At 42.3% G+C, this 14,418-nt stretch overlaps 1 protein-coding gene across 9 annotated transcripts in view; it reads left to right on the top strand.

The window, feature by feature from the left end:
* Positions 1-14,418, top strand: part of LOC121715455 (WSC domain-containing protein 2-like) — a 189,310-nt gene that overhangs the window by 151,186 nt on the left and 23,706 nt on the right. For all 9 annotated transcript variants that reach the window (XM_042101216.1, XM_042101223.1, XM_042101221.1 and 6 more), the window contains 2 exons: positions 3,783-3,904; positions 5,005-5,179. In XM_042101216.1, coding sequence (XP_041957150.1) covers positions 3,783-3,904; positions 5,005-5,179 — 297 coding nt within the window. The remainder of the gene's footprint in view (positions 1-3,782; positions 3,905-5,004; positions 5,180-14,418) is intronic.

Genomic DNA, 14,418 nt, shown 5'->3' with positions numbered 1-14,418 from the left:
AACGATGCGCCATCTAGTGGACAAACGACTACTTATCGCCAATACTGAAAATGCAGCCATGATGATGATGATGAATATTTATTTTGGCTTTCTTTTGATCCTACTGAATTTGTAATTATGTATCGGCCGTTCTAATACCGATAGTATGTGGGTGCCTGTGTGTGTGCATGTTTATATGTGTGCACCGCCATTTACAGGCCAATGAGTGTACAGTCACTAAATGTACACATAACCTAATTTTTTTAGACCCCCCCATGGATGAAATTCTACGAAACTTGGCATACCCCCAGAGAATGCCAGGTCAATCATACACATAAAATTTGGTGCAGTTCTGAACATCTTAACTGAAGATAGGGGCGATTAAAGCAGAATAATATTGCATTTTCATTTTTTACCGGGGGGGGTGTGCAAATCACAAATGAGTGATTATGAGCCAGGTTGATGTGGGCCCTTGAGACCAACATACCATAAAAGAGAACTGTGTCTGCCCACAGAGAACTGTGTCTGCCCTACCCTCCTTTCGGGGGGTCCAGTCCAGCGGGGGGGCTGCAGATCAAAACGAAAAATGATGGTTCCATGCTATCCATGTGGGGGTACATGCCCACCAAGTTTTGTGTACCCCGGTCTTTCAGTGTCCCGGGAATCCTTGTTGGTGTACGTCACTAAATGTACACATAAGTTATTTTATTGTAGGGCCCCCATTGACCGAAAGTACACAAAACTTGGCATGCATTCGGAGGGTGTCATAATGATCCTACACTTTTAATTTCGTGCAGTTTTGACCTTGTCAGCCAGAGATATTGTGATGAAAACACCTAATTGTTTGCTTTTTAATTTTTAACTAGGTGGCGCTATACATGAAATAAGTGGTAATGGGATGGGTTGACATGCCCCCTTAAGACCAACATACAAAAAAAAAGGTGGACCTCCTAGGCCCTACGGTTCTCGAGATATTCACAGAAAACTGTCTCCGGCCACCTACAGGCCAGTTGGTGTATAATAACATAAATTAATTTATTGTGTGGCCCCCCATGAACGGAATTCCACAAAACTTGGCGTGCATACAGAGGGTGTCATAATGATCCTACACTTCCAATTTCGTGCAGTTTTGACTATATTAGGTCACAGATACCTTCAATTACACCACCTCATTTTTACTTTTTTGTGTTTAACTAGGTGGCGCTATACATGAAATGAGTGGTTATGGAATGGGTTGACATGGCCCCTTGAGATCAACATACAAAAAAAAATGGTCCTCCTAAACCCTACGGTTTTCGAGATATTCACAGAAAACTGTGTCTGCCCTACCCTCCTTTCGGGGGGTCCAATTCAGCGGGGGGGCTACAGATCAAAACGAAAAACGATGGTTCCATGCTATCCATGTGGGGTTACATGTCCACCAAGTTTCGTGTACCCCGGTCTTTCAGTGTCCCGGGAATCATTGACGGAAATTTGGGCATGCGAAAAAGAAAAAAAAAAAAAAATCTGACTAAACCTATATGACCGCCGCTTCGCTGCGCGGCGGTCATAATTAAACTGCTTATAGGCTATGCCGAAATAGTTTCAACATTTTGAATATCAGTGTCGGGTGAATTAGGAAATGTTCTCAAAGTAGCCTTATGGCTAAAAGCTGCTTGGGATCCCCCCTGTCAAGCAGTAATTTCGGCTTTGTCGGAACTGGTCAAACTAAAAGAAAAAACACTTTCCTTTGTTTTTCATAAACAGAAATTATATTTCGTGTTGACATCACACCGTTAAAAAAAATGAGATATAGCCGTGGCCTACTGGTTAGCACTTAGGACTTGTAACAGGAGGGTTGCCGGTTCGAACCCCGACCAGTAGGAACGGCTGAGGTGCCCTTGACCAAGGCACCTAACCCCTCACTGCTCCCCGAGTGCCACTGTTGATGCAGGCAGCTCACTCCGCCGGGATTAGTGTGTTCTTCACCTCAATGTTCACTGTGTGCTGAGTGTGTTTCACTAATTCACGGATTGGGATAAATGCAGAGACCAAATTTCCCTCACAGGATCAAAAGAGTATATATACTTATATATATATATATATCAATATATGTATATACTATATATATCCATCCAGAAGCGCGCACTACCCGACAGTAAGTGGAGGCAGTGGTTCTCAAACTTTGCCATATCCTACACTGGTGTAAAAGGCGTGTATGGTATCATATTTTTTTGTAAAGGTCTGCCAGGTATATTCTTAGGCCTATGAATGGTGTGCCTCCTCACAAAAGCATAGTCACTGGGCTCAGCTCAGCTATGAGGCAGTCACGTCGTCAGTGGCACTCTCAGGTCCTTCTCATCTGCTGATACAGCAACATGAGTATTCCACTATAGCATTGCTCATCATTGCCTTACTCCTTTCCTTTTCAGAATGTTCTTTCTATCCATAATCATAAGTCTTTCTTCAGTAAATTAGCAAAATACCATCAGAAGCCAACAATCATAAAACACCTGTGCGCGCGCTCTCTCTCCCCTGCGCGTGAAGTTGTCTGCGTGTTGTAGGCTAGATTTGCGTGTTTTTTCTATCTGCTTTACTTTTGTGAGTTGCGACCACCTAGGCTATGTTATAGACGTTATATGAGGTACCAGTGTTTAGCTGTGTCACAAAACAATAAGCTTTGTCAGACTACTTTTAAAATGATATTCAGGGCTATATACATTTTAAACATTCGGGGCTGAAGACCCAACAAGGCCTTGCGTTAATTCTTCAGGTGGGAAGTGTCAGGAATTTTCATACGAGAGACGCTCTCATTGGTGGTTAGTATATGGAGTAGGTCATTGACAGCAACATAGCCAATCACATTATGAGAGATGCTGAATTTAACATCAACTGCGATGTTTGATTTTAAATTTACATTCATTTTACATTAATTTAATTTAGCCGGGACTGTAAGCTGGCACACGTGGGTGCTCGATATTTTCCGTGGGTGCTCGAGCAACGGAGCACGTATCTTGCGGTTGCATCCATTACAAACAAACATGCAATGTGAACGTCTGGGATTGGGGAGAGCACTAAATGCTCTACTGGATAAGCACGAATGAAAAACACTCTTTAATAATCAAAAAAATAAACGCTAATGAAGTAAACTTGTGACCATCAAAAATCGTGTATCGCCTGTAACTTCGTGATAACAGGACGTAACAGGAAGGCATTTGGCTGAGCAACGGAGGTTAATATGCTCTATATTTTGTCCAAATGATGTCTGTCTATCATCGTTGCACTCAGAGAAAACCGGAATGTTTCATTTGTTCTGCGTTTCTTCTACGGCTGCAAACGGGATTCACTCGCAGTTAACCAAATATTTCAGCAGTTAACCAGCTGGCCAAATCAAAGCAATGCCCACTGTATAAGTTGTGACCCATCAGTTATACTAGGGCACTCCAACATCCTCCAAAATTTCAGTGTAGATGCAATTGTATAATTTTGTCTAATAAATAATGTACAATTAAGGCATCTGTGAACATTTTCAATTTTCAAATGATTCTACTCAATGGGCAGGAAGTCACTGCTCAGCCCCATCCAAGCCTGCTCTGTTTGACCTAATCTAGAAAATGTTCTCAAAAACCTCAGAATCTCAGAAGTGACCAAGGGAACTAGTTTTAGGGCTGGCCTCTTGGGTTTTGATTGTTTGGAATTTAATAAGGTCTATGAGATGTTGTCTCTTGTGGGTGTGTTTTCTACCTATGGAATATTTTATTAATTGATTCAATCTAGAATGTGTTCTGGGTTATCTGTAATCAATGATCTTTTGTTGTGTTTAGATGGAAGTGCCATCTTCAAAGGATGTTACCGCAAACCAGAAAATGCCACATTGGCTCTACCCATCACTGCACTGATAAGAAATATGTCTGTGGATAAATGTGTTGACATGTGCACAGAGAAGGTATGACACTGTGACATCTGCGTGTGTTAATAAGTTAATAAGTTAAAATTTTATTTTACATGATGTGAGGTAATAGTAATCATTAATGTACTTTGCTAAATCAGGCACATAAGCGTTATTCTTATTAGTGTGCTTGCTACTCTAAAATGTCCGACCGGAAGCAGTGTAAGTCGTTTTTTCACCATATTGGATTTTAGTGAAAGCAAAACTTAATTTTCACAGCTCACAAATTTTGTCTGATCTTCACAAAATGTACATGATATAATGTGTTGCAAAAGTTACTACAGGTAGAAGGACTTTTGATTTTCAAAAGTGTTCACCCAACAGATGGAGTGAAACCATGGTTTGACAGATGGAGTGAAACCATGGAGGTATTATATAGAACTGGAGAGAGGGAGGAAGTGCCGCCCCCATTCATTTCAATTGTTCATGCCAGGCTAGCTACTTTAGCCAAAAAAGTTTTAAATTCCTCACAACCATCTTTTTCAAAATTGTGCCACCTTACAGATGGAGACATAGTATAAATTGGGGTTGAGTTGGCAATTTCCTGTTGGGATCATCAGCCAGAAATGAAAGGTTGTATCAGCGATTTCAGGCCCAAAAAAGACCCAAACATAAATGATCACATCTATCCTTTGCTAACGATTAGAACCCACCTGTTCACCTGTTTTGTGTTTGGGTGCTTTGCCATACATTCCGAGGTTGTTCTGTTTTTTATGAAGTGATAATCCATTCATATATTTGGAACATGCAAAAAGGCACTCGATCACAAATTAGCCAACTAGATATACCAGCAAAATGATGTGATGCCATGACATGTTAATAATCTGTCGCCTATGTATTTTCGCTATACTGTCCTGTTTAGCTTTTCACATAGGATGGCAGAAAGTTCCATTCTTATGATAAAGGAAAGGGATGTTGGCATTCAGAATTGAATGATGGTTGCATGTGATTGGTTTATTTAAATTCACTTCACTAGGCCTCACCCATTTCAGAGTCTCCGCATTGACATGCACCTTTGATTAGTGGTGTTGTAGTTTTACTCAAGTTGTCACTGTATCTAATTGATTTGCCCCTTTATTTCTGCAATTTTAATGTAGGAGCTTCCTCTGGCTGCACTGTCAGGCCAGCAGTGTCATTGTGGCTTCCGCACTACTCTGTTCACACTTCATGAGCGTGAGGATGAGGACCTGTGTATGCAACGCTGCAGTGGGGAAGATTTTGAGAGCTGTGGAAATGAGGAATTCTTTGTGGTGTACCAAACACAGGTTCAAGGTGAGCAACTACATCTTTCTGCACAGGTCTTGTGTAGAAGCAGTAGTATCAAACATGCCATAAACATACACATTCATACACACTAATTGGATAAAATCCCTGTGCTCTGGCCTTTTCTGGGTCCCAGGTGCTGGTGATGCGCAGAAATAACAGACTTTAAAAAATAGAGACAATCTACGCACACTGGTCTATTAGTATTATGAATTGTTTATTATGAGCATATAGCTAATAAACGCTCCTGATAACCAATTCCTAATATTAGACCATTGTGCGGTGATAGTTTCTATTTTTTTAAGTACCGTATTTTCTGGACTAGTCGCTCCGGAGTATAAGTCGCATCAGTCAAAAAATGCCTCACGAAGAGGAAAAAACATATATAAGTCGCACCGGACTATAAGTTACCGTCTAATACTGGGGGGTATTAGTACCTGAAGATGTCATTGTTATAGCCTAGGGCATTGTTCTGTAGGGTTGGGTGTCATTTGGGTTTTATCGGATACCGATGCTAAGGGTATGTTCAGACTATGCTTCTTTTTCTGACACAAGAAGTTGTGCAGACCGCTTTTTCAGTTTGAAAAAAAAGCTGCCATCCTATTGTTCCAAAAAGCAGCCGGAAGCGTCTTTTTGCGATAGACAAAGTGAATAACGTTAGGTGTGGGTACAAAATTTCGTGGAAGAGAAAACTCACGTTGGCTATTGCTTTTGGTATGTTATGGCAAAGTTGTGAAGTCATGTCAAACAATCCCCTATGCTCAGACACTAAAACGAGTCTCTCGACCGGTGTTCTGCCACCTTCTTCATTTTTTACTTGGTTGTCATGGGAAACCACAGGTCTCGGTAATCTGCTTGTGATTGGTCATCTGTAAAAAAGACAGCATGACGTATGCCGTTTTTCCACTAGAAGTTGAACATTTCTCAACTTCTGAGCTGCAGAAAAGAAGCCGACAACTTTTTTGAAAACACGGTCTACTCCATAGGGTTATAATGTAAAACGGACGCCAGCAGCTGAGAAAAATACGCTTAGTCTGAACGGACTCTAAATCGATACTTTTAAAACGTTGAATTGTTATATTCAATTTACTATCAATGGGCTCTATTTTGCACACCAGCGCAATTGACTTTGTATACTCGCGCTTTTGTCTTTCCTATTTTGCAGTCAGCGCATATTGAAATTTTCCCTCCACAGGTACATGTGCGCCCACGGGGGCGTTTCAGCGAAAAGAGGGGGCGTGTTCCGGCACAAACGCTCCCTGTTGATATTACAATTCCACCACAGAACAGGAACCTCCTGGTCTAAAGTCAGTGGCGCGAATTCAGATGCTATTTTAAGGGCGCATGCATGGCCACAGGCCTGCAGAAATTAATGCTATGCACACCGATCTACAGACACCCTGTGCACAGATGGAAACATTCAAAGCCTTAATAATATTTGTCCGTTTCCTGGCTTTGTTCGTGCATTGGTCAACTAAAAATTTAGTAGCCTATATAGTACATCTACATGCACACTGTAAAAAATGACACAGTAGGAATGCATGAAAAAAAATGAGGCAACTTATTACACATGAAAAATATAACCCTATTATTTTTAAGAATATAGACATTAACAAATCATGGAAATTTACTTAAATTATTTATGTATACAAAAAAAAATTGTGTAAAATATCTCAATGCAATTAAGCATATTCAAAATAAATCAAGGAAATTTCCCTGATTTTTTTCTGGTTAATATTGCATGATAAAATCACGTGTAATATAGTTGCCTTACTTATTTTGAGCAGTTATGCATGTTTTAAATAAGTCTATTACCAAACATTTTAAAGGATGTGGTGTATATACAGAATTAGAGAATCAGTGTTTCATTTAATAGCATTTGTTCAGTGTAAATTAAACCTGATGTTGAGAAAAAAAATAACAATAGCTTGGGCATTTTAAAAAAACATTTAAAAATATAGCTGCAAGCAGCAATGAGGGGGCCAAGCAGGTAGTTCAGCAGGCCAGATTTGCCATGTAAGTCAATGCCGTTGCATCAGACATATAGCCTTAAGCAGTCACAGAAAGTTCCATGCCAAACAACTCAAGATTGGCTGAGTTACAAGGTCAAGTTTTACATCAAAACATAACTGATTTTGTGGAGCTGAACCAGGGCTGAGTGTCGCCGCCCCCTCCCCCAGCCAGCCCACCGCCACAACCGCCCCCTGCCCATCCCACCCGCCCCACTCTTGCACGCACGCATTAGAATGAACTGGATGGAACTTGCTGTCATCAGTTTCTCATCAAAAATAAAAGATTGACTGAGATATGATCACACTTGCTGTGATTTAAACATAGTGGTCAAAAATTAACGTCATTGGGTGTGTTGAACTCAGCTTGGCCCAAGGATTCCAAAGATACCTCATTTTGCCATTCGGGTCAACAGGTCAAAAGTTACGTCCGTGAACACAAGTCCAACTTTGGCCTGTTGGTGGCGCTAGAGCGCTTGAGGTGCCGGCATGAAACTTGGTGAAATGAATTATTGGACTGTCCCCAATTAGTGTGCAAAATTTTATAACTTTTTACCAGACGGTTCTATGGGCTGCCATTGACTTCCATTGCAAAATAATGCGCATCAGCAACTACTGGCCAAAATGCATTTTTGTCAATTACGGTGCCCCTTAGAGGTCAAATGTCACCAAATTTCTTGAGCGTCCTCCCGATGGGGTCTGAGGTACATGTACTAAATTTGGTTTTGATATATGAAAGCGTTGCTGAGATATGAAATCACTTCCTGTTTGGCGGCTTCGCCGCAAATTTCGATTGGCTGGTACAGGTCAATGCTTCTGTCAATTGTTCCAGAAAGCAATGCACTCATCAGGCATGGTCTGAAGATGGTCTCTGCTAATTTTGGTGAAGAACAGATGAAATTTGTGACCTGCGAAAACTTGTACGTGTTTTTGATTAAATCCAATATGGCGGCCGAATCAATTACGATGACATCACAAGTTGGCTTGGGTCGGCCTAAGGACCTCCAACAGTATTACCAGACACCACTAGTGCGTTTTAATTCTAAGCACAACTGCAGCTACAGGCCAAAAAGCATGTTTCTTAATTACAGCGCCCCCTAGAGGTCAAAGGTCACCAAATTTCTTAAGTGTTCTCCTAATGGGGTCATAAGTCTACCTACCAAGTTTGGTTTTGATAACTGCAAGGGTTGCTGAGATATGAGCTCACTTCCTGTTTGGCGGCTTTGCCGCAAATTTCGATAGGCTGTTATGGGAGAACGATAATAGTTCCGAAGACGAAAAGCACGAGCTGAATGAGGCTTGGTCTGAGGATGATCTGTGTCAAATTTGGTGGGAATCAGAGAAAATATGTGACCCCTGATACATTTTAAGTGTTTTTGATGAAATCCAAAATGGCGGAAAATCCATCATGGCGGAAAATGACGTCATAGGGTGCGTTGAACTCGGCTTGGTCCAAGGATTCCAACGATACTTCATTTTTGATAATCGGCCATACGGGTCAAAAGTTACGTGCATGAACGCACGTCCAATTTTGACCTATTGGTGGCGCTAGAGTGCTTGAGGTGCCATCATGAAACTTGGTGACATTAATCATGGGACTGTCCCTAATCAGTGTGCCAAATTTCACAACTTTTCACCAGACGGTTCTATGGGCTGCCATTGACTTCCATTGGCGGAAGCGTAATAATAAATATAGCTGCAAGCAGCAATGAGGGGGCCAAGCAGTTAGTTCAGCAGGCCAGATTAACCATGTAAGTCAATGCCGTTGCATCAGACATATAGCCTTAAGCAGTCACAGCAAGTTCCATGCCATACAACCCAAGATTGGCTGAGTTACAAGGTCAAGTTTCACATCAAAACATAACTGATTTTGTGGGGCTGAACCAGGGCTGAGTGTCGCCGCCCCCTCCCCCAGCCAGCCCACCGCCGCAACCGCCCCTGCCCATCCCACCCCGTCCCACCCTTGCACGCACACATTAGAATGAACTAGATGGAACTTGCTGTCATCAGTTTCACATCAAAAATAAAAGATTGACTGAGATATGATCACACTTGCTGTGATTTAAACACAGAGGTCAAAAATTTACGTCATAGGGTGTGTTGAACTCGGCTTGGCCCAAGGATTCCAATGATACCTCATTTTGCCATTCGGGTCAACAGGTCAAAAGTTACGTCCGTGAACACAAGTCCAACTTTGGCCTGTTGGTGGCGCTAGAGCGCTTGAGGTGCCGGCATGAAACTTGGTGAAATGAATTATTGGACTGTCCCCAATTAGTGTGCAAAATTGTATAACTTTTTACCAGACGGTTCTATGGGCTGCCATTGAGCGTCCCCCTGATTGGGTCCTGAGTCCATGTACCAAGTTTGGCTTTGATACATGCAAGGGTTGCGGAGATATGAGCTCACTTCCTGTTTGGCGGCTTCGCCGCAAGTTTCGATTGGCTGTTACAGCCGAATGCTTCTGTCAATTGTTCCAGAAAGCAATGCACTGATAAGGCATGGTCTGTAGATGGTCTCTGCCAATTTTGGTGAGGATCCGCTGAAATTTGTGACCTGCGAAAACTTGTACGTGTTTTTGATTAAATCCAATATGGCGGCCGAATCAATTACGATGACATCACAAGTTGGCTTGGGTCGGCCTAAGGACCTTCAACAGTAGTACCAGACACCACTAGTGGGTTTTAATTCTAAGCACAACTGCTGCTACAGGCCTGATTGGGTCCTGAGTCCATGGACTTAGTTTGGTTATGATAGATCAATGGGTTGCTGAGATATGAGCTCACTTCCTGTTTGGCGGCTTCGCTGCAAATTTCGATTGGCTGTTACGCGCGAACGGTTTTAGTTCCGAAGACAAAAAGCAATGCATTAATGAGGCATGGTCTGTAGATGATATCTGAGAAGTTTGGTGTCGATCGGACAAAATGTGTGACCTCTGATACGTTTTAAGTGATTTTGATGAAATCCAAAATGGCGGAAAATCCATCATGGCGGAAAATGACGTCATAGGGTGCGTTGAACTCGGCTTGGTCCAAGGATTCCAACGGTACCTCATTTTTCAAAATCGGATCAACAGGTCAAAAGTTACGTGCGTGAACGCACGTCCAACTTTGGCCTGTTGGTGGCGCTAGAGCGCTCGGGGTGCGGACTTGAAACTTGGTGAAATTAATCATGGGGCACTGCCTAATTAGTGTGCCAAATTTCACAACTTTTCACCAGACGGTTCTATGGGCTGCCATAGACTTCAATGGCAGAGGAATAATAATAAGAAACAGTAGAAACACAATGGGTGCCTTCGCAGCTTCGCTGCTTGGCCCCCAATAAGAAAAGGTAGAAACACAATGGGTGCCTTCGCAGCTTCGCTGCTTGGCCCCCAAATATAGCTGCAAGCAGCAATGAGGGGGCCAAGCAGATAAGCAGTTGAGCAGGAGATTGGATTGGACTGGACTGGACTTGACTGTGTTGTGTTAGATTGGATTGGATTGGATTGGATTGGACTGGACTGGATTCAAAGGTCACCGAATTTATTGTGTGTCCTTAAGATGTACTCCTAAGACCACATAACAAGTTTGGTTTAAATCGGTGAAAGTGTTGATAATTATAGCACCCCTAGTGGTCAAAGGTCACCAAAATAATTGTGCAGTCTTAATATGGGGTCATGACTCCACATACCAAGTTCAGTTTCAATCAGTGAAGGAATAAATATAGCGCCCCTAGTGGTCAAAGCACACCAAATTAATTCCCAAGTCCCAAGTCCACATACTAAGTTTGGTTGCGATAGGTGAAAGTGCTAATCATACCGCCCCTAGTGGTCAAATGTCACCAAATGTATTGTGGGTCCTTAGGATGTGTTCACGAATCAACGTACCAAGTTTGGTGTCAATACGAGAAAGTCTTCCTAATTATAGTGCCCCTAGTGATCAAAGTACACCAAATGCATTGTGCGTCCTCAGGATCGGGTCCCGAGTCCATGTACCAAGTTTGGTTTTGATACGTAAAGGCATTACTGAGATATGAGCTAATTTCCTGTATCCCTAGCGCCCCCCTAGTGGTCGAAGATCACCAAATGTATTGTGTGTCCTCATGATTGGGTCCCAAGACCATATACCAAGTTTGGTTTCCATATATGAAAGCATTGCGGAGATATGAGCCTACTTCCTGTGATTATAGCGTCCCCTAGTGGTCAAAAGACTCCAAATGTATTGTGCATCCTCAGGATGGGGTCTCAAGTCCATGTACCAAGTTTGGTTTAGATATGTGTAAGCATTGCTGAGATATGAGCCTACTTCCTGTGATTATAGCGCCACACAGTGGTCAAAATGTACCAAATTTCTTGAGCCTCCTCCTAATTGGGTCCTGAGCTTTGGTTTGGTTTTGATACGTGAAAGCATTGCTGAGATATCCCTTCACTTCCTGTTTGGTGGCTTCGCCGACAATTTTGATTGGCTGTTAGGGGCGAACGGTTTTAGCTTTAAAGATAAAAAGGGATAACTTCTTTGAGGCTTGGACTGAAGATTATGTGTGTCAAGTTTGGTGTCAATCAGACAAACTTTGTGACCTGTGAAAACTTTTAGATGTTTTTGATTAAATCTAATATGGCGGAAAATCCACCAAGGCGGAAAATGATGTCATAGGGTGCGTTGAACTCGGCTTGATCTAAGGATTCCAACGATACCTCATATTTGACAATCGGGCCAACGGGTCAAAAGTTACTTGCATGAACGCACGTCCAACTTTGGCCTTTTGGTGGCACTAGAGTGCTCGAGGTGCCGACTTGAAACTTGGTGAAATTAATCATGGGACTGTGCCTAATTTGTGTGCCAAATTTTACAACTTTTTACCAGACGGTTCTATGGGCTGCCACAGACTTCCATGACGGAATAATAATAATAGGAAAACGTAGAAACACAATGGGTGCCTTCGCAGCTTCGCTGCTTGGCCCCCAAATATTCAGATGACTGACAGACATATAACAAACATATCATCTTAATCAACATCTACACAAAATCCTCCAACTCGACTTCTGGTAGTGGCCATGATGAGAACACACGCGTAAAGTTACTCTCTGTTTCAATCTTTTTGCAAAAGTACCCCCGCTGCCTAAATTCATTTAATTTTGTATAGAAGACGTATGCAATGGAAGGGGGGAAATCACTGAGAAGCCAGAATTCAAAAACGGGAACTAAGGAGCGAGTAATGTCGAAATCATTGTCTCCCCAAAACGAAGAGAAAGTCCCCGACAAAGAAGCTGCCTCTGAATCCGCGGGTCAACTGCTTCGACAAATGACCTCCATTACAGAAGATCTCAAGGACTTTAAAAAAGACATACAGTCAGCGATTTCGGAGCTGAAGGGAGAATTGAAAGTAGATCTTCGGGAAGAGCTAGCAACTTTTAAATAGGATCTTAATCTGAAGTTAACAGAGCTAGGCACGTCCCTTCAGAACCAAGGCCAAGCTATCTCTGAAATTCAAGAACGTGTCTCTGAACTGGAGGAGAATAGCGTCATCACTAAAGAGTCCCTAGTGTTCCTTTTAAATGAGAGACGACGACTGCAGGAGAAGGTGACGGATCTAGAGAGCAGGTCCAGGCGATGTAATATTCGGATCTACGGTGTGCCCGAAGACACCGAAGGTGACTCCATGACCAAGTTCCTAGACCAGCTTCTGACTGACGAGCTCTCACTACCAGAAGCGAAACCAACGCAGAAACCAGAGCCTGAGTCTCCCCCTCGATCTATTGTGGTTTGCTTCCAACAATTTAAGGTTAAAGACATGGTCTTAACAATGGCTTGGAAGAAAAAGATCTTTATAGGAGATCACTTAATCTCTTTCGACCATGATTATGCATCTGAAGTTGTTGAGAAACGCAGGGCTTATGCTGGGGTCAAAAAAGCTTTGAAGGAGAAAGGCATTCGCTTTCAAACACCATACACGAAACTTCGAATTCATTGGGCAAACGGTACGATGACATACAAAGACGCACAGGAGGCGATAGCGGAGCTGAGGGCGAGAGGCATTGACGTGACCAAGCAAAGAGAAGATCCCGGATTCAGCTTGGAGAGAAAGATAAAGAACACTTTCCAATGGCAACTAGAAAACACCAGAGGGAAAGGTGATCTAGAAGCGAGAACGAGAGAGAAACTGCAGGATTTTCGGAGAACGTCTCAACAGGACTGAAAGTGAGGAGTGAGAGTTTGTCTGTGAACCTGTTTTTTTTTTCTCTTTTTTTTTTCTCCCATGAGGATTATGCTTCAAAGACGGTAGGCGTTAATTACATCATACAGATTGAACAGAGAAAACTTTCAGACTATGTTGGACTTATCTAGAGGTTATGGATTGCCCTTAGTCTCTCCACCACTAGGGAGGGCCCCATCCACTCTGTGGGGGTCTTTTTCCCTCCACTCCTATCCGACAGGGAACCTGGGGTTATGGTCCCCCACTTTTTTGGAAGTTACTGTAATTTTGTTGTTGTTCATTGTTTTTTGTTTTTGCTTTTGCTGTTATGTTAGTTTAAAGTTGATGGGGGAGATAAATATGTTAGAATGTGAAGAAAATACTCAGCTGAGGAGAGGTATCTATGTGTCTTGTAGGCAATATAGGTTAGACATAGGATCAAACAGTACCCTACTATGGTCAATGTAATTTCCTTTAATGTCAATGGGCTTCTCAGCCCTGATAAACATAACACAATTCTCTCAAAACTCAAGAAAGAGAGCATTGATATAGCTTTCCTGCAAGAAACCCATATGACTGAAATTGAACATCAAAAGCTTAAAAGGTATGGTTTCAAACATGTATTCTCATCCTCTAATGGATCTAAGCATAATAGGGGGGTGGCCATTTTGATCTCTAGAAGGGTGACATACGAACTCTTATCTACAATTAAAGACAGGGAAGGCAGATTTATATTGCTTAAGGGAAAGGTTAATGGGAACTACTTTACTCTATATAATGTATACATTCCCCCAGGCTCAAATTCAGATTTTCACCAAAAAATATTAGATAGGGCAGTGACTGAGTCACAGGGAATCTTGATATGTGGGGGTGATTTCAACATTACTTTGAACCTGACTCTTGATTCCTCTAACACCCGAACTTCTCAGCCCAAGAAGTTAACCAAAAAAATTACTAGTATGATTTCAGAGGTGGGCTTGGTGGATGTACAGTGGGCATCGCTTTCAAATGACCACTTCATTCGCGCATTACGCGGCGTGAAGCTGCGTGAAGCTTTAGTACCACTTT

This window comes from Alosa sapidissima, chromosome 8 (genome assembly GCF_018492685.1).
Source record: "Alosa sapidissima isolate fAloSap1 chromosome 8, fAloSap1.pri, whole genome shotgun sequence".
NCBI lineage: Eukaryota > Metazoa > Chordata > Actinopteri > Clupeiformes > Clupeidae > Alosa > Alosa sapidissima.
The sequence above is the reverse complement of the archived record's forward strand: the minus strand, read 5'-3'. Positions and strand labels throughout refer to the sequence as shown.